A 27,489-nucleotide genomic window follows, 5' to 3' on the forward strand; every position below is an offset into this window, starting at 1 on the left:
CCACACAGTACTGCACCATCTGAACAGTTGTCTAACACAACATGTCCTCTGCTATCAGAAACTACAGGTCAATTACCACTTATATGCAGACTTCTGCTGAATTAAAACCACCTGTGCCAAATGGGAGGAGTGCTGATACCAGTAATAAAGAAGAAAGATTCAAATTGCATATATCAAGGGGCAAAAAACAGAACTGGATCGCACATCCACAATGCTATGCTTAGATCTAATTAAACTCACTTAGCGGAATATTAAGTGTACAGCCCCCCATACTGCATGCTGTACAAGAGGCATTAGTGTACATTTTGATCAAAAGGCATAAGCCTAGTCACCACGTCAAGGTTGCCTCTTAGAGTGGGACTTATTCTGACAAATTCTGACAAATAGGCGCAGTACCGTGCGGCGGCAACATGGCACTGCCCTAGTAGGCGGCAGGACCCAGGAGTCACACAGCAACCCTGCTATCTGACAATGCCACCTATGGCACTGTGTCCCACCGACCCACCACACCAGCACAGCGCCACAAAAACAAAGGCCACCACACAGTACTGCACCAGCTGAACAGTTGTCTAACACAACATGTCCTTTGTCACCGCACTGTGCTGCGCCTATTTGTCAGAGTAGGTCCCACTCTTGGAGGCAACCATGATGTGGCGACTTGAGTAGGCTTATGCCTTTTGATCAAAATGTATGCTAATGCCTCTTGTACAGCATGCAGTAAAGGGGGTTGTGCATTTAATATTGCGCTGAGAAGTGAGTTTAATTAGATCAAAGCATAGCATTGTGGATGTGCGATCCAGTTCTGTTTTTCTCCCCTTGATATAATTATTTGGTGTATGTTGCACATTTTGTTTATTAACCTAATATGTCCCATAATGCTAATCGTTCAATGAATTCTGTAAATACGTTTTTAATTTATCTGAAGCTGCCATACGTGGTTCAAATATTGACCCCATGCAACCATAAGACTCCATCTTGGTTCCTCTAGAAAAGCAGGAAAAGATCGCTAAGCTAATCACAGGTTGTAAGACGTGTGAATATATGGAACTTTGTATTATACTGTATCTTATTAGGGGAATTTATCATCTTTCTCACCTTCCAGTCGGTGAGGAACACATGCCACTTATTTTCAATCCCCCACCAATCCAGCACAGGTTTTTTTTTTATAACATTTGCATCACTTTTGTCTTTTTTTTTATAAACTTGATAACCCTTTTATTTTGTTCACTAGGAGCAGGAGGGAGATGAAGCTGCAGTCTCTCTGCCACAGTGAGAGGGGAGAGGGAGCAGCAGGGTGAAGACACCTGATTGGCTCAAAGCTTGAGACAAAAAAATGGAGGGAAGGGGTGTAGGTAAATTTAAGCAGTGTATGAGTGTTGTTGGACACTATGCTGCAGTCCAGATATGAATATCAGCAGTAGTTCAGCAATTCACTTGTGATTTTGGATGTCCTCCTAGCCATGATAACCAAATAAAAGGGAATTGTTCTTCATTTATCACCCATAATTGTATATGAGAGTCATCCTTTGACTTCTTAGGACCCGGCGAGAGTAATTTCAAGGCTCAGGAAGTATTCATGACTGATATGAAATATAGTTTCTTTACAAAGGAAAGAATGCCAGTAGTACTGCAACGTCATTAATATTCCCTATCTGCTTTGCTGTCCGTTACGTGCTCCACAACTTTGTACAGACTTTCTGCCAGCAATGCCTTGCTGATATCAAAGGGAGTTTAGAGGATGTTCTCTGACTGTAGGAAGTGCTAGGTGGTTGGGAGTGTACAGATATCACTCACCAGCGATTACTTACAGAACATGTACTGTACATGAATGAGTGGTCTTTGGAAACTTCCTGAACATCAAAACAGTAATTAACTAGATGACTTGTACACTTGCTTACGTGTTAAATGACTTTCCAGTACAAGATGGTTTATTATTACTTTTATTGAATTGAACACAGTTCATATAAAGCAACATATTAAAAAAGTAAAAAAACTAGAAAACTAAGTTAAACACTGATAAATAACATAAATTAATGAAAATACGTTTTCAGCCCAGCATGTTAGCGGCTCTTTAATGATGGATTATGATCAACAGAAAGAGTTATACAGCAGGGCTAGAAAATCATTGGCATGTTGATCATGACTAACCTGGTTCGGTTAGCAAAATTTCACTAGGCTCTATAACATTGAAAAGTGACATCTAAACTAATCATGACCTAATATAGTGAATCTAGATCAATGATGTCCAAATGCTGGTCTTGGGTCTACATGCAGCTCTTACCAGCCTGATGTGCTGTCCCCAGAAGAAGGCAAATTTATATGGCAAAGCTTCCTTCACTAGGGTAATGATCAACCTCCTGTAAGATGAGGCCTCTGCCCAACTATTAAAGTGGGTTTCCAAGATTTTTTTTAAATGGGCACAGAGCAGGAGGCTGTATAAGATAAAGAAAAAGACTGTCCTGCCACTCCAGTCTCCTTCTGTTCATCATTCACCTGACCACTGCAACCAGTCACTGATGTCAGTAGTCACATGACTGCTGAGACCAGTGATTGGCTGCAGTGGTCACATGAACAATGGATGGTATGTGACTGCAGCAAGTCCAGCAGGGCCTAGATTGGTGGTGCAGGAGCAGCAGGACATTTAAATGGTACTTTTTATTTATTTTGTATCCCCCTATTATTTGTTCCCTTACTATATCTCAGAAGATCTGGTTTAGGTTATTTTTTATACAGATTAGTCCAAACCTGTTTTTAGCTAAATAAAATGTGTGGAGGAAATGTCAAGGATAAATACAACTTTTTAACAAAAGGGGTACACACATGTATGACTTGAACCTCCCCAGAATGAATGGGGTGTGAAGTTGAGGCCTGTGTAATATTGGTTGACCACCAGGGATCCAGAGTGAAAATCAGTTACAATTTCATAAATACTCTGTTGACTATCTTCAGTTTGCATGTAAGTTTGACAGTTCTTATATCTGTGCGGATCTAGTCCAAAGCAAAAGATGTGGCAGCATTCAATATATAAAGAAGAATGGATGCCTACTTGAGTTAGTGTAACGGGATGGTAGGATGCAGGTTTCTATATAGTACTAGTATTCTGACAGATAATCTGGGAGAAGTTGTTTAAATGATATACAGTATAACAGGCCAGGTTATAAAATACAGCAGAAATTCTTAGATAAGATATAGTCTAGTCTAGGTTGTCAAACCACTTTAATCCAGTACCCTCTGCTTAGTCAGCCTCTATCTTGTTCATTGTCAAACATTTCCATTGGCTTTAGAAGCATAGGGTCACCTTGAACATCTTAGGACATTTTGATAGTACAGTATATACATGATACATACCATTTTTCTACACCTGCCTTCAGTCTAGGAACTATTCAGTAAGCTACCTCAAGATGCCATTTTCCAACCAACCTCTAAATTTATACAATCCCAACTATTGTATATAGTGCAAATTGACCCCAGTTTTAGGATGTGCAAATTTGCCTTTGGTAGCACCAATAATAACATACTTATTGTCATGTTATTGTATGATTATGTTATGTTCTACTGTCTTGCATAATACGAGAATCCTAATTTCTACTCTTAGTGACCATACTGTACACGTCATCAATACTCCATATTGATCAATTGAAGCAAGTGTTGCCAAATGCCCTTTAAATCTTATATCTACAGTTCTTCCATTCAGTCAGTATGAATTCAGAGTCTTCTTATTCCTAAGTGCCATATAAATCACAAGTAGATGGTGGGGGCTAGATCCACTTGCCCTATCATCTATATTGACCCTCAGTTAACAGTCTTCTTGTTAATTCCTGGGACCATCACTTATATTACTGTCCATGCCCATACTCTTGCTGCAAGAAGACAGCCTCATAAGAACCTCGGAAGTGGCGTTTCCATGAGATTCAGCTTTCTGCGTCAACAGCATCTCAAATAGAGAACTCATTTCAGAAAGGAAGGTGCTGGCCAGTCGGTTCTCTTGTGACCCATCAGAAGCTTTACCAAATGTTAGGAAGGTTCTAAGATCTTCTTTGTCTGCTGCTGTTATTGTAGGCTCCTGAGTGATTTGAGTGCTTGGGGTAAAGATATTCTCCTTGTAGTTGTTGCCTAAAGGCAAGGAGAGACGGGCAATCCACCCTGGATCTAGATCACTCAACCGATTGGTCTCTGTACCTGACAAAGACAGAAAATTGAAATTTATTGTAAACTAGGTGCGTTTTTTAGACCTGATCTCACCCCTGTATATCCAATTTCATCTGTATTAGTGAGATATGAGATGAAAAGAGCTAAATTTATCATGCTGTAGGTCACATTGCAAATCACACAGGTATTTCTTTATATGCTTTGGAGCAACATGCTATTCCTCAAAGGTTATAGGTCATGGTAAATTACTGCAACTCACCTATACACTGACCAAAAAGAGCCTCCAGATTGTCCTCTACCATTTGATGGGTAGCAGAAAAATCTCCTCCTGCCTCAGAATCCAAGTCGCCAGCCTCACTTTCACCATGCCCACTGTCCTTTGTACTCTGCCAGTCCACCTCTTGTCCTATAGATCTGAATGGGAGAACACAGGCTGATCATCAATTCTCGACACTTATTTAACTACTGAAGGCAGACAACATCTCAAAAATATAACGAGGGCTGATAGATTCTCTCCTATGATGTATTCAAATCTACATCTGTACCACACTTGTACTTCTGTGAATGGTATTTCCATACACTCGTTAGCTTATTGCTAGGCACACATTTGAATCAGGTCACTGTGAAGTGGCTAGATGGATTATACAGTTTGATTAAAAAGTATAAGATCCTTATGGGTCATTATTAATTTTCTTTAGCAGTGACCTAGTAATAATAAGCTATGATAAGCTTATGATCAACATTCTACCATTTACTACAGATATTTTTAATATTCAGGCATCAGCAATAGAGATTTAATTTAAAAAATGATATCTATTTGCAGACCGAAGACACCAGAAGGAGAGAAATGTTTGATCTAAATAAGTGGGTGTTAGGCCTTGTGATAATTTAGTCACTGAGGTGACTGACATGGGTGGCAAGGTTGCTCCTCATGTGGGTAATGAGTAGACGTTTGAGTTTGTCATGAGGTGAAATGTGGTCTTTTACAGTATGATCAAAATGTTTACTAAGTAATTTTTTGTTTCAGTTGTAATAGATTGGCTCTTTCTGAGGTAAAAATTTATTATTCAACTTTGTGGTCTAAATGGGAACTTGTTTTAGTAGTTAACTCAAAATACAAGACGTGAAAGTTGGCAGTCTAATCAGTGGCTGACAGCTATCTCTGTATACATACTGTATTTACAGGGATAACTGTCAATCACTGATAGGACTGCCCACTGGAGTCCTAAGCAAAGACTGAGCAGAGGGTCAGATGAAGAAATATATATAGATTATACTGAATATTTTCCCTTAACTATATATCAATCTTTGAATCCAGAGGAAAAAAAGCAGGCTGGTTTGAGAGCTGCATATATACAAGCAGGCAAATAACGTGAGTTTGTGAACGTTCGCGTGTTTGAGTTCAAGTGTGTCTTTGTATTAAGGCTACTTTCACACTAGCGTTCGATCGGATCCGTTCTGAACGGATCCGTCTGCATTGTAACTTCAAAAAATTTTCTAAGTGTGAAACTAGCCTGAGCGGATCCGTTCAGACTTTACATTGAAAGTCAATGGGGGACGGATCCGTTTGAAGATTGAGCCATATGGTGTCATCTTCAAACGGATCCGTCCCCATTGAGTTACATTGTAAGTTGGAACGGATCCGCTCGCCTCCGCACGGCCAGGCGGACACCCGAACGCTGCTTGCAGCGTTCAGGTGTCCGCTCACTGAGCGGAGCGGAGGCTGAGCGCTGGCAGGCGGATGCATTCTCAGTGGATCAGCCTCCACTGAGAATGCATTAGGGCCAGACGGCTGCGTTCAGGGCCGCTTGTGAGCCCCTTCAAACGGAGCTCACGAGCGGACACCTGAACGCAGGTGTGAAAGTAGCCTAAGTGTGTGACATTAGATTACGAGAGGGAGTATCTGTAAGAGCTAAATTATTTGTGTGCATTGCTGAGTGGCTGTGCCTGACTATATTGTATACTGTGACTTGCTTTTGCTGCCAGGATTATTGCATAGCAGCTAAGAGTATACTGTGATTAGGGTTGTTGCGGGTATCGAAATTTCGATACCCAATCGATACTTTTGTCCCAGTATCGATACGATACCGGGATTTCAGTTTTTTCGATACTGGGCTGTGCTTCTGTGCTGTCTAGTATCTCTGAACATGAGCGCGCTGCTATCGGCGCGCTCATGTTCTCTCAGCAGCACGGGGAGAAGGAAGCTGTCCTCCCTCCCCCTGTGCTGCTGCCGCTGCCACCAATGAGAAGAGAGGGGGGGGGGGAGGGGCGGGCGCACTGCGCCACCAATGAGAGGACTATTTCCACACAGAGCGGCGCCCAGCGATGTCCCAGCACTCACCATTAGTCCTGGGCGCCGCTCCGTTCGCCCGTAGTGCCCTATTACTGTCTCCTCTCCTGCTCCACATGCTGCTGATTACTATCGGAGCGATGGGAGGAGACATCAGCTTCACTTGTGGGCGTTCCTTCTCCCTGCGCTGCGATTGGACAGCGCTACTGCCAGGGAGAAGGAACGCCCACTAGTGAAGCTGATGTCTCCTCCCATCGCTCCGATAGTAATCAGCAGCATGTGGAGCAGGAGAGGAGACAGTAATGGGGCACTGCGGGCGAACGGAGCGGCACCCAGGACTAATGGTGAGTGCTGGGACATCGCTGGGCACCGCTCTGTGTAGCCTGATACTTAGTCTTGACCCAGGAAAAGTAGTCAGTCTTTAACACAATACAGGAGGCGGGTGCCGGCAGCAGAATCGCATTGCCGGCACCCTGCCCCTGACAGGGAGCTGCGATCAGCGACAGTTAACCCCTCAGGTGCGACACCTAAGGGGTTAACTGCCACTGATCTGCCAGTACCCGCCTCCTGTATAAAGGGGTAATTATCATTGGTGGTGCAGTGTGCCCCCCCCTCAATCCCCTATCCCATTAAAGGAGTCATTTACTATATTAAATGTCCATGTAATAAATATATGTTGGACGAACCAAAAGAGAATTTAGGGTGAGAATAAGGGAACATATCAACAATATAAACAAAAAATCAGACAATCACCCATTGTAACGTCATTATACAGAATTCCATCAAGGAAAATTCTCAGGATCCATTTTTGGGGGCATCGAAAGAGTCAAGGAAGATAAGAGGGGAGGTGATTACATCAAAGCCATGTCAAAAACAGAAAGTAAATGGATATTCAGATGCAATAGTCTGGCCCCAATAGGACTAAATCAAGAAATAGAATTGTTTGCATTTCAATAATAGAGAACAACCAAAAAACGTGCCCAATGGACTTTTTAGATAAATCGAGAGATTATAGTCCCTATTTCTCACCCGATTTTATCCATAATCTCTTTATGTCACTCACTAACATCTGAATAAACAGTTAAATAAACATGCTGAAATAAATCGCATCCAGAATGTTTAACATATGGAAACACACTGACATTCCTGTTGCTGCAAGATCTTTGTTTACCTGTTGCCATGGGAACCGGAGGAGCTATTTAAACCACCTAGGCACAACTAACGGATTAACCCTGACGAACTAGCCCGATAGGCTCCGAAACGCGTAGGTAACCTTTTTGTCCTACGGAGGCCCCTGTACTCTGCATGGTGACGTAACCACAAGCGGTTTCCCGGGCAACAGACACACAAGCTCCCTCGCGCTGCGCGTGCTTCCGGCCGGAGCCGCGCTGCTGCTGGTAGGTGATCTAGGAAGACGCCGCAATTCATAAAGAACAGCATCAGCAGCTTCCCAGCAATAGCGACACTCACAGCGGACCATCAATCCAGGAATTACTTTTGATCAGAGATAAGGTAAATCAAGGCAATATTAATGTTACTACTGACAGTAATTTTGACATTCCAGGATTAACACCTATAGCACCTTTTTCCACTGCCATAACATTCACTTTTGTGTGCCAGCCGTTCTATTATACTGGTGCGGACAGACAGCACTTACTTAAGAGGACTAATCGTTTTGACTGTGTCATCCAGCGCTTTCTTGTCTCATATCACCCACGGGTGATTTACTATTTTTATACTAGGTTAATGTACAGGGTTACAGTCTGTTTAGAAAGGATCGCCAAAAACGGAGAGGGGAGGGGTCTGCCTTTATGTAAAGTCCTGTCTAAAGCCCACACTCCAGGAAGATATAAGTGAGGGACATGAACATGTGGAGTCACTGTGGGTAGAAATACATGGAGGCAAAAACAATAATAAATTACTAATAGGAGTTTATTTTAAACCACCTAATATACCAGAGTCCACCGAAAATCTGCTATTAAATGAGATAGATGAGGCGGCAAATCATAATGAGATGGTTATTATGGGGGACTTCAACAAGTCAGATATAGACTGGGAAACTGAAACTTGTATATCTCATAAAGGAAACAGGTTCTTGGCAATAACCAAAGACAATTACCTTTCCCAACTGGTTCAGAATCCGACTAGAGGGATGGCCATACTGGACTTAGTATTAACCAATAGACCTGACAGAACAACAGATGTGCAGGTCGGGGGACACCTGGGAAATAGTGACCATAAAGTAATAACCTTCCAATTATCATTCAAAAGAGTGTTTCTTCAGGGAGGAACAAAAATACCAAACTTCAAAAAAGCTGCATTTAGCCAACTAAGAGAGGCCATAGGCCTAACTAACTTGGACAAAGTCTTTCAAAATAAAAATGCAGTCACAAAATGGGATATTTTTAAAAGCATCTTAAAATGTAGTTGTGAGACATACATACCTTATGGAAATAAAAGGTTAAGGAACAAGAAAAAAACAATGTGGAGAAATAGAACTGTAAAGAAGGCAATAAATGACAAAAACAAAGCATTTAAATCACTAAAACAGGAGGGTAGCGAGGAAGCACTGAAAAACTATAAGGAAAAAAATTGAATATGTAAAAAACAAATAAAAGCAGCCAAACTAGAGACCGAAAGATTAATTGCCAAAGAGAGCAAAACTAACCCTAAAATGTTTTTCAATTATATAAATGGTAAAAAGTATAAATCTGAAGGTGCCGGCCCTCTACAGACTAATAAGGGGGGAGGAGTTGCAGAGAGCGATGAGGAGAAAGGAAAGCTATTAAATATTTTTTTCTCCACTGTATTCACTAAAGAAAATAAACTGTCAGATGAAATGCAGAATGTAAAAGAAAATTCCCCAATAAAAGTGCCCTATCTGACCCAGGAAGAAGTACAGCGGCGTCTTAAAAAGATTAAAATAGACAAATTGCCAGGACCAGATGGCATACACTCCCTTATCCTAAGAGAATTAAGTAATGTCATAGCCAGACCCTTATATCTGATATTTAAGGATTCTATACTGACAGGGAGTGTTCCACAGGATTGGCGCATAGCAAATGTAGTGCCAATATTCAAAAAGGGGCCAAAAACAGAGCCCGGAAACTATAGGCTGCTAAGTTTAACATCTATCATGGGTAAACTGTTTGAAGGTTTTCTAGGAGATGTTATCTTGGAGTACCTCAAGGAAAATAAGCAAATAACACAATATCAGCATGGCTTTATGAGGGATCGGTCATGTCAAACTAATTTAATCAGTTTCTATGAGGAGGTAAGTTCTAGACTTGACAGTGGCGAATTAATGGCTGTAGTATATCTGGACTTCTCTAAAGCATTTGACACTGTACCGCATAAAAGGTTAGTATATAAAATGAGAATGCTCGGACTGGGAGAAAATGTTTGTATGTGGGTAAGTAACTGGCTCAGTGATAGAAAACAGAGGGTGGTTATTAACGGTACACACTCAGATTGGGTCACTGTCGCTAGTGGAGTACCTCAACAAACTAAGCTGTAAAAACCAGTGTCAGGCAGCTGCTGCCAAGGCCAATAAGACAATGGGTTGCATCAAAAGGGGCATAGATGCCTTTGATGAGAACTTAGTCCTACCACTTTACAAATCAGACCAAACATGAAGTACAGTGTACAGTTCTGGGCTCCTGTGAACAAGGCAGACATAGAATAACTGGAGAGGGTACAGAGGAGGGCAACTTAAGTAATAACTGGAATGGGGGGACTACAATACCAAGAAAGATTATTAACATTAGGGTTCTTCACTTTAGAAAAAAGACGACTGAGGGGAGATCTAATAACTATGTATAAATATATCAGGGGTCAGTACAGAGATCTCTCCCATCATCTATTTATCCCCAGGATTGTGACTGTGACAAGGGGACATCCTCTGTGTCTGGAGGAAAGAAGGTTTGTACACAAACATAGAAGAGGATTCTTTACGGTAAGAGCAGTGAGACTATGGAACTCTCTGCCTGAGGAGGTGGTGATGGTGAGTTCACTAAAAGAGTTTAAGAGGGGCCTAGATGTATTCCTGGAGAATAATAATATTACAGGCTATAGCTACTAGAGAGGGGTCGTTGATCCAGGGAGTTATTCTGATTGCCTGATTGAAGTCGGAAAGTTTTTTTTTTTTTTTTTTTTTGCCTTCCTCTGGATCAACTTGCAGGATAACAGGCCGAACTGGATGGACTTTTTCTTTTTTGTTACAATCTGCTCATCTTCTCCTGTTATACAATATGACAACTGCCTGCAGATCAAACAACTCTTTTTCAGTACCAATTACATATATCAAATCCATGAACCAGCTATTTGTATGAACTCTATTGACCGGTAACTTGTTTTATACTATAGGGCATATGTTGCTGGTAAGTAGAAACTGGCATTATGAGCCAAGACCTTTATTTATTCTCACTTTTAGAAGTTTGCATTGACACACTGAACTTGTGACTGCTGTTTTTTTTTTTTCAAGAATCTTTAAAATTGTAGTGGCACTTTTGTGCTGACTGAAATCATATATCAGGCTTTTTATGTCTACATTTATTTATATGCTATATTCAATAGTTCTAGGAGCATAACCAACCCCGCATTACAGAAAACAAATCACCATATTGCACCAGAAGCCTGAAGAAAGTTATGCTAGCTTGGAGAAATCTCAGTGGAATTCAACTCTTACAATCTGAATTAGGCAGGTGCGGCTTTAGTTATAATGTACAGTATACTGAAAGTGTCAAACTTGTAATCAGGGCCGCCATCAGGGGGGTACAGCCGATACCCCAGTAATGGGCCCAGACCCTGGGGGGGGCCCGACCAGTTCCAATGTAAAAAAAAAAAAAAAATATATATATTTTTTTTTTTATTTTTTTATTTTTTTTACCCCCTCTCATTTGTCAGTGACTTGAGTTGAACTTTATTGTATCGCTAGAGGGGGGCAATTGATCATTCCTTGCTAGTGATGTCCAGTTCATGAACGAATCATTCATTTGAATCGATTCAGTTCACTGAACCGATCCGTGTGAAGCCGCTCAGTCTGAGTCAGTGAGTCACAGCACACAATAGCAGAGCTGCCGGCAGCAGGGAGGGGAGGGGCTCGGGAGGAGTGTAATCTGATCCTAGAGTGGAAGCTGCTTCTGCCAGCCCCTCCCCGCCCACCAACCAATCAGAGCTGAGGCAAGGCAGGCACTAGCAGCTCTGAGTCTAAATCACTGACACAAGTACAGGGAGTCTAAGAATCGAATGAGTCACAGGTTAAAGGGTTTCTACCACATCGTTTTCACATAATTAGCTATCAGACACTAGCGATCCGCTAGTGTCTGCTCTACCAAACAATGCTATTATAATAGCTTTTTGTGCAGCCGTTTCCATAACAAACTAACATTTATTGATATGCTAATGAGCCTCTAGGTGCTATGGGGGCGTCTTTTCAGCACCTAGAGGCTCAATCTACCTTCACAAAATGCCGCCCAGCGCGTCCCTCCAGCCCGCCCATCTCCTCTGGAATGTGATCCTACCTCTGTCTTCGGTGCATCTGTCTTCGGCGCAGGCGCAGTGAATGTCTGACCGCTGCCTGCACAGACATCTCGGTCATCGGCGCAGGCGCAGTGAATGTCTGACCGCTGCCTGCACAGACATCTCGGTCATCGGCGCAGGCGCAGTGGAGATGTCTGTGCAGGGAGCGGTCAGACATTCACTGCGCCTGTGCCGATGACCGAGATGTCTGTGCAGGCAGCGGTCAGACATTTACTGCGCCGAAGACAGACGCGCACGGCGCAGGCGCGAGAATTCGTCCGCTGACTCAGAGGTAGGATCGCATTCCATCGGAGATGGGCGGGCTGGAGGGACGCGCTGGGCGGCATTTTGTGAAGGTAGACCGAGCCTCTAGGTACTGAAAAGACGCCCTCATAGCACCTAGAGGCTCATTAGCATATCAATAAAAGTTAGTTTTTTATGGAAACGGCTGCACAAAAAGCTATCATAATAGCATTGTTTGGTTGAGCAGACACTAGCGGATCGCTAGTGTCTGACAGCTAAATTTGTCAAAACGATGTGGTAGAAACCCTTTAAAATAATCTAAAGATCCGACTTAGTTAGAGACTCATTCGATTCTTTGAGTTAAAAGAACCGTCAGTCACTAGAAGAGTTTACACTGAGGCTGATGCTTTTGTGGCAGCAGTGATAAGATTAAGGGACAGGAGCAGAGAGATAAGAGAAGTGACAGATGACTGAAGACCACGCAATCTGTTGCTCAGAAGCCATGAGATTGTAAGGCTACTTTCAAACTAGCGGCAGGATGGATCCGACAGGCTGTTCACCCTGTCAGATCCGTCCTGCCGTTATTTCGCTGGACCGCCGCTCCGTCCCCATTGACTATTATGGGGACGGGGGTGGAGCTCCGGCACAGCACGGAGAAAGGCCACCGGACTAAAAGTACTGCATGTCCAACTTGTTGTGTGGTCTTTGCTCAGGGGTAAAATGCAAAGCTGTTTTCTGGATTATCCCACAGGGCCAGGATCCTCCATCATTGTTATTAACCACTCCCTTGCCAGCCCACCCAGCCCTATTTAGCTTTGTGTTCAGCTTTGAAAAAAATGTTTAGGCCATGAAGGGGTTAATTAAGTGTTGGAGGGGGTGGGGGGTGTTATTGTGTTTGGGATCCATTTAACAAGTTTGACCAGTTGGGTTTGAGAGTGGTTGAGTGTCATCCACAGATCCCCCATAACAGTGTGTCATCCACAGATACCCCATAACAGTGCGTCATCCACAGATCCCCCATAACAGTGCGTCATCCACAGATCCCTCATAACAGTGTGTCACCCACATATTCCCCCATAACAGTGTGTCACCCACAGATTCCCCCATAACAGTGTGTCATCCACAGATCCCCCATAACAGTGTGTCATCCACATATTCCCCCATAACAGTGTGTCATCCACAGATCCCCCATAACAGTGTGTCATCCACAGATTCCCCCATAACAGTGTGTCATCCACAGATCCCCCCATAACAGTGTGTCATCCACAGATCCCCCATAACATTGTGTCATCCACAGATCCTCCATAACAGTGTGTCATCCACAGATCCCCCATAACAGTGTGTCATCCACAGATCCCCCATAACAGTGTCATCCACAGATTCCCCCATAACTGCGTCATCCACAGATTCCCCCATAACAGTGTCATCCACAGATTCCCCATAACAGTGTGTCATCCACAGATTCCCCCATAACAGTGTGTCATCCACAGATTCCCCCATAACAGTGTGTCATCCACAGATCCCCATAACAGTGTGTCATCCACAGATCCCCCATAACTGTGTCATCCACAGATTCCCCCATAACATTGTGTCATCCACAGATTCCCCCATAACATTGTGTCACCCACAGATTCCCCCATAACAGTGTGTCACCCACAGATCCCCCATAACAGTGTGTCATCCACAGATCCCCCACAACAATGTGTCATCCACAGATCCCCCATAACAGTGTCATCCACAGATCCCCCATAACAGTGTGTCATCCACAGATTCCCCCATAACAGTGTGTCATCCACAGATTCCCCCATAACAGTGTGTCATCCACAGATTCCCCCATAACAGTGTGTCATCCACAGATCCCCCATAACAGTGTCATCCACAGATTCCCCCAAAACAGTGTGTCATCCACAGATCCCCTATAACAGTGTGTCATCCACAGATCCCCCATAACAGTGTCATCCACAGATCCCCCCATAACAGTACGTCATCCACAGATCCCCCCATAACACTGTAACAGTAAACCTTGTGCTTTTTTTTTTTTTTTTTTTTTAAATGTGCCAGGGGAAGATTGCTAGGGCAGATTAGAACAGGTAGTGTAGTTAGTGTTAGTGTAGGGTCCTGCTTAAAAGAGTCTACCTTGTCGTGGTAGCAGGCTTCATATTATTTGGTCAAAAATGAATTCCTTACTGAAATCACTGATTATCACTTTTTACTGTCTTTGTAGTTGTAAAAAAATTATGAAATTGGGGGTAGGTCCTTGGGGGTGGACCGTGGAGGGGAGGTGGAGTCAGGACGGATTCTAAAGGGGCGGGGAGGAGGGGGGCCCAGGCCTTGAGCTGTGTAAGGGGCCCCAAAATTTCTGATGGCAGCCCTGCTTGTAATAAATGTTCCTTGCAATGCATCTTTTAAGTTGCCTTCAAATATTTTTATAGCAGACACTTCACTATTTTCTAAAGGAGTACACCTTCCACTGAAGATAACAATGAATGGATATGTTGACTAATTGGAAGCAAGTTACTTCATCTATTCAACCATTAATTTTGTCATGTACCTGCCAGTTTTAGATGAGTATTTGTTCCCTCTGTGAAGTGTCTTGGGGTGAACTTGCCCTTGGTGGAGCAGAGACAAGAGCTGAGAAATTTGCTGTAATGAGAAAACAAAATTAAAAGCATTACATTTTGACACAATAAAATAACTAGCAAAGTGAAATGATATATATCACAGTTGGATCTTTGAGAAATCTGTCTTTTTCTCTGGAAAATATAAAACTACAGACTGCAATTGTCTAATTTCACAATTTGGCAAATGGGCATTTCTTGAAGACACTCTTGGCCTATTCAAGACAATGAAGTCACAGTATCCTGATTTAAAGGATTTTTTTTGGAATAATATATTTATATCCTATCCATAGGATAGGTCTTCAGTATGGGATCAGTAGGAGCCTTACTCCTGGCACCCCTACAGATGAATTGTTAGCAGCATCTGCAGTGTATAGAGCTAAAACACCACAGCGACCATACACTGTGTACTGACCTTTGTCAGTTACTGCAGTCAATGAATGGAGCTGAGCTGAAGTACTCAAGAGTTGCCCTCTATACAATTTATGGGGCAATGGTGCTCTGGCTCTGTACACTGTTCACTTCTGTAACCTGCAGCTGCCACTAAAAGCTGATTGGTGGGAGTGTTAGTTGTCAGACCCCACCGATTTCCTATTGATGACCTATCTTATGGATAGGCCATTAATACTGTATGTTAGTCCCAGAAAAGCCCTTCAAGTCTGGACAAACTATAATGACCCTTAGCAATACATCAAATTATCAAGATCAACTGACAATAAAGTCATGGATTTTTTTGCATAAACTGCAGAAATTGTTCAATAGAGTCCATAAAAACCCAACACATAATATCTATTTCATTTTCTAAAAGACCTTAGGTTTGGTGAGAGCGTTTTAGATGTTCTGCTAAACATATGCTCTACTCATATGTAACTGTATTGTTGTACAATTACCCACATCTGGCATTGCCTCCCATTGAAAAAATGTTGTACATTATGCACACAAATGTATGAGTCGAGTCACATTATTATGACCACTTCCTACTTTCAATGTTGGTAACACGTAGCTTATGAAGGAAGTCACGTGTTGTAAGCTGGCTTGGTGGGTATATAAGGTGTGTGATAGGGTGTCTGCACACATATTTCTCATTGCTGTTTATCACAGTTGCAAAAAGGGATGATGATTGGCTTTGTGACCAATTGTGGCATTTGTGAAACTGCTCAGTTTAAAACTGTGTGCTGCTGTGGTGAAAGTGGCACCATTGCAAATAAGCAACATGGAAGCTGCAAAGCACCACATGCCACAGATGTGAGAGATAAACATCGACTACGAAGGTGCATGAGGGTGGACCAACACTGTACAGTGGAGCAGCTTACCACCAAAATGAACGAGGGATTACAAGACATGTGTCTAAAACAATAGTTCAGTGAAGCCTACAGCGTATGGGGCTCCAAAGCAGAAGGATGATCTCTGTATCTCTGCCATAGAAGTTGCATCGGCAGAGAAGGCTTTAATTTCCACAGCAGTATAAGAATTGGACCTTTGTCAATTGGCAAAGGGTTGCCTACTCCAATGAGTTACATTTTAAGCTTCATTGAACAGATGGATGTTGGAGTGTCAGATGAGAAACATCAGTGAACAAACACTTTGCAACCAGTGCTGGAAGCTAATGATGGCAGTGTTATGGTCTGGGAAATGTTTTCCTACTACTCATCCACATTGAAGGCACTCTCAACTAATTGGGTATAGATCAATCCTTGCTAATTATCTTCCCAGGGTGGATGGGATCTTTCAGCAAGACAATGAGACATGACGCATAGCTAGAAATGTCCGACATTGGTTGAAAAAACATGACCACGGCCTCCAAGTACTACCATGGCCTCCTAATTCCCCAGACTTGGACAGAACTGAGCATCGGTGAGATCACCTCGATCATCATGGTCACTCTATGGATCCCCCCCCATGCAGCGTCCAGCAGCTGTGGCATGCACTGTAGTCAACATGGCTCCAGATACCTGTGACAACCTACAAGGACATTCTTGAGTTCGTCTAGCTGCTGTCCATGCTGCATATGGTGGCTACTCTAGATATTAGCTGGTGGTCATAATAATGTGACTTGACACTTCAATCAACTTACCGTAATTTCAGGGACTGCTTTTAAAAATAAGAGTATGTAAATAGATAACCCCCTTAATAACCTAAAATATAGTATTTTACTAGGCATCATAATTCACTAGTAATACATATATACTAATTTCTTTTGACATAGATTTAATGGAGTTGTCCAACATTTAGAAATTGAGGGCCTATGTTCAGAACAGGCCATCAATGTCAAATTGGTGAGAGTCTAACACCCCACACACTCTCCGACCACCTGTTACCTTTGTAGTTCTGGAGCCAGAAGTCAGCACCTGAAATACACAGTTCTGTTCATTGTGTACTGATGCTCACACTGAAGTGTTGGACCCCTGCCAGTTTGACATTGATAGCCTATCCTGAGGATAGCCCATCAATTTTAAAATCCTGGACAACAACTTTAAAGATATTAAGGCATATTCACTAGTACTGATGAGCTAAAGTGTAGTCTACCAGTATGTTTTTTGAAGGTAGCATGTATGGTATTCTTGAACACTGTGCACACCATACAAACACTATAGGAATGTGGCAGTATTCTCATCTAAATATGTAGCATTGCATGCAACTCAATCCATGCTAAGATCTGACAGATAACAAGTACATGGTTGCATTGGTAGAAGGGCATAGTCGCGAAATGGCCGCCTATCTTAAAGAGACTGTATTTCATATCTGGATGTACTAGAGACTGTTTAATACTTGGATGTAACCGTTACCAGGAGAAACGTTCAGTAAAAGTTATAAGCTGGATTGCACCATCTTTGTCTCAGTCTCCAATTCCTCTGTTAACACTACAGTAAATGGTTGTGCCAGGTACTGGCATCATGACTACAAGGGACCTTGCCATAGGCACATTGATACAGACCATCAAGTGCCCCCTCAAACCACCATCTGGCCTGTGACCCTTACACCAGAGTGTGCTCCAGAGAATTCCTGTGCCGTTCTCCTCATTACTTGTGCAGGCCTGCCCAGGGACGACATAACCTTGAGTAACCAGAACTGTATTTCCCTCGGCCCACCTAATGCTCACACCGTGAACGCATGTATAATTCCCCTGGTCTGGCATACTGCAGAAGTTCCCTTAGTCACTAGCCAATGAACAGTCAATGGTTATATATGTTGTGCAGATGATAACCACAAGCAAAGCGTTAGTAAAGGTAGGACACAGTGCAGTTTGTAATCCAGCAGCGCCAGGACGATCCACACGCAGCGCCACAGAGGACGGCAGTGGAGAAAGGAGTGAGGATAATAAGATTATTTATTTTAGGCTATTGCAGGGTTTGTGCAGTGAGGGAAAGACGCTCGCAAGCTGCCAGCTTCCTCTCAACGCCAAATACTGAACAGCGCAAGATTTCTCGCAGACGGATGTGAGCGCTGCCTGGCCCTGTCAATCAGGACTTGGAGGGAGGCGACAAGGGTGGGAGAACGGAGCCTCTAGGAGCAGGAACAAGCCCCCCCCCCTGCCTCCTAGAGGCTAATTAGCATATTATAAAAGTTAGATTCCTGTCGTAACGGGGGCATAGATAAAAGTAGGAACAGGCTAGTTAGGTTTAGCTGACATTAGCACATCGCTAATGTCAGCTAGCTTAACCCCTTAAGGACCAGGCTCATTTTCACCTTAAGGACCAGGCCATTTTTTGCAAATCTGACCAGTGTCACTTTAAGTGCTGATAACTTTAAAACGCTTTTACTTATACAGGCCATTCTGAGATTGTTTTTTCGTCACATATTGTACTTCATGACACTGGTAAAATAAAGTCAAAAAAATTAATTTTTTTGCATAATAAAATACCTAATTTACCAAAAATTTGGAAAAATTAGCAAATTTCAAAGTTTCAGTTTCTCTACTTCTGTAATACATAGTAATACCCCCAAAAATTGTGATGACTTAACATTCCCCATATGTCTACTTCATGTTTGAATTATTTTGGGAATGATATTTTATTTTTTGGGGATGTTACAAGGCTTAGAAGTTTAGAAGCAAATCTTGAAATTTTTCAGAAATTTACAAAAACCCAATTTTTAGGGACCACTACAGCTCTGAAGTCACTTTGCGAGGCTTACATAATAGAAACCGCCCAAAAATGACCCCATTCTATAAACTACACCCCTCAAGGTATTCAAAACTGATTTTACAAACTCCGTTAACCCTTTAGGTGTTGCACAACAGTTATTGGCAAATGGGGATGAAATTTGAGAATTTCATTTTTTTGCCTAATTTTCAATTTTAACCCATTTTTTCCACTAACAAAGCAAGATTTAACAGCCAAACAAGACTGTATCTTTATTGCCCTGACTCTGCCGTTTACAGAAACACCCCATATGTGGCCGTAAACTACTGTACGGCCACACAGCGGGGCGTAGAGTGAAAGGTGCGCCGGATGGTTTTTGGAAGCCAGATTTTGCTGGACAGTTTTTTTGACACCATGTCCCATTTGAAGCCCCCTGATGCACCCCTAGAGTAGAAACTCCATAAAAGTGACCCCATCTAAGAAACTACACCCCTCAAGGTATTCAAAACTGATTTTACAAACTTCGTTAACCCTTTAGGTGTTGCACAAGAGTTATTGGCAAATGGGGATGAAATTTGAGAATTTCATTTTTTTGCCTAATTTTCAATTTTAACCCATTTTTTCCACTAACAAAGCAAGGGTTAACAGCCAAACAAGACTGTATCTTTATTGCCCTGACTCTGCCGTTTACAGAAACACCCCATATGTGGCCGTAAACTACTGTACGGCCACACAGCGGGGCGTAGAGTGAAAGGTGCGCCGGATGGTTTTTGGAAGCCAGATTTTGCTGGACAGTTTTTTTGACACCATGTCCCATTTGAAGCCCCCTGATGCACCCCTAGAGTAGAAACTCCATAAAAGTGACCCCATCTAAGAAACTACACCCCTCAAGGTATTCAAAACTGATTTTACAAACTTTGTTAACCCTTTAGGTGTTGCACAAGAGTTATTGGCAAATGGGGATGAAATTTGAGAATTTCATTTTTTTGCCTAATTTTCAATTTTAACCCATTTTTGCCACTAACAAAGCAAAGGGTTAACAGCCAAACAAGACTGTATCTTTATTGCCCTGACTCTGCCGTTTACAGAAACACCCCATATGTGGCCGTAAACTACTGTACGGCCACACAGCGGGGCGTAGAGTGAAAGGTACGCTGTATGGTTTTTGGAAGCCAGATTTTGCTGGACAGTTTTTTTGACACCATGTCCCATTTGAAGCCCCCCTGATGCACCCCTAGAGTAGAAACTCCATAAAAGTGACCCCATCTAAGAAACTACACCCCTCGAGGTATTCAAAACTGATTTTACAAACTTTGTTAACCCTTTAGGTGTTGCACAAGATTTAATGGAAAATAGAGATACAATTTCAAAATTTCACTTTTTTGGCAGATTTTCCATTTTAATATTTTTTTTCCAGTTACAAAGCAAGGGTTAACAGCCAAACAAAACTCATTATTTATGGCCCTGATTCTGTAGTTTACAGAAACACCTCATATGTGGCTGTAGACCGCTGTACGGGCACACGGCAGGGCGCAGAAGGAAAGGAATGCCATACGGTTTTTGGAAGGCAGATTTTGCTGGACTGGTTTTTTGACACCATGTCCCATTTGAAGCCCCCTGATGCACCCCTAGAGTAGAAACTCCATAAAAGTTACCCCATCTAAGAAACTACACCCCTCAAGGTATTCAAACTGATTTTACAAACTTTGTTAACCCTTTAGGTGTTGCACAAGATTTAATGGAAAATAGAGATACAATTTCAAAATTTCACTTTTTTGGCAGATTTTCCATTTTAATATTTTTTTTCCAGTTACAAAGCAAGGGTTAACAGCCAAACAAAACTCATTATTTATGGCCCTGATTCTGTAGTTTACAGAAACACCTCATATGTGGTTGTAGACCGCTGTACGGGCACACAGCAGGGCGCAGAAGGAAAGGAATGCCATACGGTTTTTGGAAGGCAGATTTTGCTGGACTGGTTTTTTTGACACCATGTCCTATTTGAAGCCCCCCTGATGCACCCCTAGAGTAGAAACTCCAAAAAAAGTGACCCCATTTTAGAAAGTACGGAATAGGGTGGCAGTATTGTTGGTACTAGTTCAGGGTAGATATGATTTTTGGTTGCTCTATATTATACTTTTTGTGCGGCAAGGTAACAAGAAATAGCTTTTTTGGCACGTTTTTTTTTGTTATTTACAACATTCATCTGACAGGCTAGATCACATGGTAATTTTATAGAGCAGGTTGTCACGGACGCAGCGATACCTAATATGTATACAATTTTTTTTATTTATGTAAGTTTTATACAATAACTTCATTTTTAAAACCAAAAAATTGTTTAGTGTCTCCATAGTCTGAGAGCCATAGTTTTTTCAGTTTTTGGGCGATTATCTTGAGTAGGGTCTAATTTTTTGCGGGATGAGATGACAGTTTGGCACTATTTTGGGGTGCATATGACTTTTTGATCGCTTGCTATTACACTTTTTGTGACGTAAGATGGCAAAAAATTGCTTTTTTTGCACAATTTATTATTTTTATTTTTTATTGTGGTCACCTGAGGGGTTAGGTCATGTGATATTTATATAGAGCCGGTCGATACGGACGCGGCAATACCTAATATGTATACTTTATTTTTATTTATGTAGGTTTTACACAATGATTTTATTTTTGAAACAAAAAAAATGATGTTTTAGTGTTTCCATAGTCTAAGAGCCATAGTTTTTTCAGTTTTTGGGCGATTATCTTGAGTAGGGTCTAATTTTTTGTGGGATGAGATGACGGTTTGATTGGTACTATTTTGGCGTACATGCGACTTTTTTGATCACTTTTATTACCTTTTTTGGGAAGTAAAGTGGGCAAAATTTCAATTTTCTCATAGTTTTTATTTTTTTATTTTTATGGCGTTCACTGTGCGGGGAAAGTAACATGACCGTTTTATAGATCAGGTCGTTACGGACGCGGCGATACCTAATATGTGTAGTTTATTTTTTTTATTTATTTTTTTATTCAGTGATAAATGTTTTTTTTTTTTATCTTAACTTTTTTCACTTATTATTTTTTTTTTTTTTTGACCCAGACCCACTTGGTTCTTGAAGATCCAGTGGGTCTGATGTCTGTAAAATACAGTACAGAACCTATATAGGTATCTGTACTGTATTTTACTTACACTGAACAGATCTATGCTTTCAGCATAGATCTGTTCAGCACCATGGACAGCAGGACGCCTGAGCAGGCGTCCTGTTGTCATGGGAACCTTCCCCGTCTGCTCAGTTATGGTCAGAACTGCGCAGACGGGGAAGGGTAAGGACGGGGCTCTGGGGGGGGCTGTCTGGGGGCTCTCTCCCTCTCCCATCGGGGGGCTGCAAAGGCACAGCAGCCCCCCGATCGGAGAGGGAGGGAGCTCCCTTTTACTGTTAACCTTTTCCATACAGCGGTCCGTACGGACCGCTGTATGGAAAGGGTTAAACGGCTGACATCGCATCAACGATGTCAGCCGTTTATACCAGGGTGCCAGCAATGTGCTGGCACCCTGGTATACCCACTGTACACCAACGATTATTCAATGGGAGGCGGGCGGGGGATCGCGATCCCGCCTGCCGCACCGCCCGCCTCCCGCAACGCCCCCACCGCCTGCGACACCCCCCCTGCACCACCCGCCGCCATCAAATCATGCAGGGGTGCAGGGGGGGGGGGTGTACTATATTGATTTTAGACACTCTAAAGTTTCTGATCCCCGCGGTCAGGGACCGCGGGGATCAGAAACTGCAAAAAGCGCAGCAAACCGCAGGTCTGAATTGACCTGCGGTTTGCTGCGATCGCCGACACGGGGGGGGGGGGATGTGTCACATGACCCCCCCTGGCGTTTTAACAGGATGCCGGCTGAATGATTTCCTGTTCAAATTAACCCCTGCGGCGCCGGAATGCCGATTTTAAAGTCAGGACGTACCGGTACGTCCTTGGTCCTTAAGGACTCGGGAAATAGGGCGTACCGGTACGTCCTATGTCCTTAAGGGGCTAATAGGGTTAAATCTGGTGACAGAATCCCTTTAATGGTACACACTCAGATTAGGTCACTGTCACTAGTGGGGTACCACAGGGGTCAGTATTGGGCCCTATTCTCTTCAATATATTTATTAATGATCTTGTAGATAGATTGGAGGTTTCAGCAGATAAGTGGCAGATGAGGTTCAACACTGACAAATGTAAAGTTATGCACATGGGAAGGAATAATGCAAGTCACCCGTACATACTAAATGGTAAAACACTGGGTAACACTGACATGGAAAAGGACCTAGGAATTTTAGTGAACAGCAAACTAAGCTGCAGAAACCAATGTCAGGCAGCTGCTGCCAAGGCCAATAAGATAATGGGTTGCATCAAAAGGGGCATAGATGCCTGTGATGAGAACATAGTCCTACCACTTTACATATCGCTAGTCAGACCACACATGGAGTACTGTGTGCAGTTCTGGGCTCCTGTGAACAAGGCAGACAGCAGAGCTGGAGAGGGTTCATAGGAGGGCAACTAAAGCAATAACTAGAATTGGTGGACTACAATACCCAGAAAGATTATCAACATTAGGGTTTTTCACTTTAGAAAAAAGACGACTAAGGGGAGATCTAATTACTATGTATAAATATATCAGGGGACAGTACAGAGATCTATCCCATCATCTATTCATTCCCAGGACGGTGACTGTGACGAGGGGACATCCTCTGCGTCTGGAGGAAAGAAGGTTTGTACACAAACATAGAAGAGGATTCTTTACGGTAAGAGCAGTGAGACTATGGAACTCTCTGCCTGAGGAGGTGGTGATGGTGAGTTCAATAAAGGAATTCAAGAGGGGCCTGGATGTATTTCTGGAGCGTAATAATATTACATGTTATAGTTACTAGATTTCTGTAGAAGGGTCAATAATCCAGGGAGTTTTTCTGACTGCCTGATTGGATTCAGGAAGGAATTTCTTCCCCTAAAATAAGGAAAATTGGCTTCTATCTCACAGTTTTTTTTTTGCCTTTCTTTGGATCAACTTGCAGGATAACAGGCCGAACTGGATGGACGTTTGTCATTTTTAGCCTTACAAACTATAGTGCTATTCTCCTTCAGTTCTCAATGGCATTGCTTCACTCTCCTCGGACAGACGGAAACTACTCACTTTGGTCTCCAAAGACAGCCAAACAGTGTCAATCACAACCAAAATGGCACAAATCTCAGCTATGCACTTTTTTACACCTTTGTTATAGCAATTGGTGGGGATGTCCACACCTTGACCCCCAGCAATCAAAATCTCAGATATGTCACTATGAAAGGTCAAAAGCTTTATACAATGACAGTTACACTTCAACTACGTACATACATTTCATTACTTATACTGATCCTGAATTACAGCTGGTATTATACTTCAGAGCTGCACCTATAATTCAGCACAACTGACATTTCCCTGAATGCCTTGCAAGTTTAAGGGGGTTGTCTGGAAATAAAATATTGATGACCTATCCTCAGGATAGACCATGGATATCTGATCGGTGTGGTTCCAACTCCCAGCACTCACTCCGATTAGTTATTTGAAGGGGCCACAGGGCTGGGGGTGAGTATTGTGGCCTCCTCCGCAGCTTCTGACATCATATCCAAATGTCTGTCATCTCATGTCACATGGCTTTTGTGAAACTCAGCCCCATTCAATTGAATGGGTCTGGGCTGCAATACACAGCACAGCCACTACAAAATGCTCGGCGCTGTGCTCGGTATGCTACGAAAACTCCTCAGTGCTAGTCCAAGTGGTGCAGCTCCTCCAGAGGGGGTGCCGGGAGTCCCACCGATCAGACTTAAATGGCCTATCCTGAGGATAGATCATCAATGTATAATTTATGGACAAGCCCTTTAATATCTGCCCAGAGTTTACTAGGTGTTCCACTGCAATAAATAATCTGAACTGTTAAAATGATGAAGTATATACCAGGCTGTAACTCATAATCAGTACAAGATAAGTAAGGCCGTGTATATAGAAATCTACTTACCCTTTTATGTAGATTATTTCTGGATGAAACACAATGGTGCTCCAAGGTAAATATACACATTAACATTTGAGCTACTCTTTCATAGGACAATTTCTATTGTCTGTCAAGACTTCCTGTTAATTGTTCTGTAGACGCTAAAATGCCATTGCAGATACCTTTTCCCAAAATATACAGGAATTAACTGCTTAATTAACACTTTCAAGACACAAATGAAAATAGCTTGTCACAGACAGCCCCTTTATGAGAGCTGGCTCCCAAGATCCCTGGAAAAGATTGTAAGATTAAAGATCTGGCAAGTTCACTGGGGTTAGAACTGCTATCATTTCCATATACCAGGCTAGGACATATCACAGGGATGCTCTAATGCAGGCATCCTCAAACTGCGGCCCTCCAGCTGTTGTAAAACTACAACTCCCACAATGCCCTGCTGTAGGCTGAATCCTGTAGGTTGTTCGGGCATGCTGGGAGTTGTAGTTTTGCAACAGCTGGAGGGCAGCAGTTTGAGGATGCCTGCTCTAATGGGACAGCACTTTTAATATTAACCCCTTTTCCCTGGCAGCATACAATGTGAAGTGTAAGCTTCCAGTATCTTACTTCACTGTTCTTGCCCAGAACCTTGGGCACAACTGCAGTAAAGTAAGTGACTTACATTTTGTGTCTTGCTGTGGTTTTGAAAGTACATTTCCTTCCAGTGACGAATGCAGCCACCAGATATGATATAAATGTGACATGTAATAATGTGACATCTAGCAGCTGCAACTGCAAAACTGGGAAAGAAGGCTATGATAATATAGTATCAATTAGACATTACTGGAGGCACTGGGGCATTACAGTGGGCTTAATTACTGGGGTACTATATTATAGGGGGCGTTATTAATACTGGGGGCAGCATAATAGCATTTTACTGGGGGTAAAATAGAGGATATTATTGCTGGAGGCACTTTAAGGGCATTGCGATGTCAGGGGTAGAGGTGACCTTGCGGTTTGCCCGGCGGTCATTTCGCGGCAAACTTTGCTCGTTCACCATTCGCCTAACATGCGAACATATGACGATGTCCGCTGGCGCCATATTCTTTTACATTGTGAAGAACTTTGACCCATGACACATCCATCAGGTGGTACAGGACAGCCAATTGAGACGTTTCAGCACACGGACATACCCCCTACCTTATAAATACACCTGATCTGGCCGCCATTTTACATTCAGTCTTTTGCCAGTGTAGGGAGAGGTTGCTGTGTGTAGGGACACGCTGTTAGGGGCTCCAAACGCTAGATAATAGCGGCACAAAAGTCATTTTAAGGACTGGTATAGGTGTGCTATTGATAGGTGTGACTTACTGAGGGGTGTAATATACTTATAATATACTTTCTAACATAGAAAGTATATTATAGTGCAATTGCATTATGCAGCAGTTGTGTGCAGTTCTGCTGCGATACCGCAGCTACAGATAGTGACAAACGCCATTGAAAAGAATAATTTCTACTGGTGTGATATACCAGTTGCCCCCCAAAAAAGTGTTTGAAGCAGGGGTGTTATATACCAATTATATACTTTCTATATAATGCATTTAGGATTTAGGTAGTGCAGCATGTGTTTGCGGTTTTGCTGCATTACCGCATCTACACAGAGTGACAAACGCTATTGGAACAAATAATTTCTACTGGTGTGATATACCAGTTGCCCCCCCCAAAAAAGTGATTGAAGAAGGGTTGTTATATACCAATTATATACATTCTATATAGTGCAGTTAGGTAGTGCAGCATTTGCGGTTTAGCTGCATTACCTCAGCTACAGATAGTGACAAACGCCATTGTAACAAATAATTTCTACTGGTGTGATATACCAGTTGCCCCCCATAAAAAGTGGGAAAAAAAAGTGGACTACAGTAAAATTGTTTTTCAGTGACCGCATAATGTACCTTGAGCCACATAATCACAATTTCTTTTATGTCAGGTGAATGCCTAATGTTTGGGGCCCATACTCCTGTGATCTAAAAAAACATTTTTCTAGGCTCCAACAGGGCACATTTCAGAGAATTTCCCTTTAAGACGCATAAAAATGTCCCCTGATTAAGATACATAAATTTTGTTGGAATTTTTGCCAATGACCCCCCTCTGGTATGTCACTGTCCATGTTGTGGGACTATTTGTACACTTCTACTAAGTATTTGGTGGCTGTAAATGTGAGCTGAAGGTTTTTCAGGTTCGCTTGCCATTAAAGTGAATGGGGCCCGCTGCGAACCTGTGGTTCGCGAACATTTGATCGCATTTGCACAATCGCGTTCGCGAACCGTCCTGGCTGATGTTCGTCCATCACTAGTCAGGGGCATATTAGGGGACATTATTTTTTAGAGGACACTGTACAGGCATTATTATTGGGAGCATAAAATGGGGGTTATTACTATTATTACTGGGGACAATTTAGGGGGCATTATTATTGCTGGGGGCAATATCAGGTGAATTATTAATGCTAGAGGCATTATAGGGGTATTATTGTTAATGGAGACACTATGAGGGGCACTATTATTGCTGGAGGCAGTATAGGGGCATTATTCTTTCTGGGAGCACTA

General features: G+C 42.5%; 1 protein-coding gene across 1 annotated transcript in view; it reads right to left on the bottom strand.

Annotated features, from left to right (window-relative positions):
- Window positions 1-1,930: 1,930 nt before the first annotated feature.
- PCDH12 (protocadherin 12) overlaps window positions 1,931-27,489 on the bottom strand; it is a 31,149-nt gene continuing 5,590 nt past the window's right edge. Inside the window, exons 2-4 of the mRNA XM_044280958.1 lie at window positions 14,754-14,845; window positions 4,409-4,563; window positions 1,931-4,179 (exon numbers count right to left, since the gene is read on the bottom strand). Of these exons, the coding sequence (XP_044136893.1) occupies window positions 3,812-4,179; window positions 4,409-4,563; window positions 14,754-14,845 (615 nt within the window). The 3' untranslated portion in view covers window positions 1,931-3,811. The remainder of the gene's footprint in view (window positions 4,180-4,408; window positions 4,564-14,753; window positions 14,846-27,489) is intronic.

This window comes from Bufo gargarizans, chromosome 2 (assembly GCF_014858855.1).
Source record: "Bufo gargarizans isolate SCDJY-AF-19 chromosome 2, ASM1485885v1, whole genome shotgun sequence".
NCBI classification, from domain to species: Eukaryota; Metazoa; Chordata; class Amphibia; order Anura; family Bufonidae; genus Bufo; species Bufo gargarizans.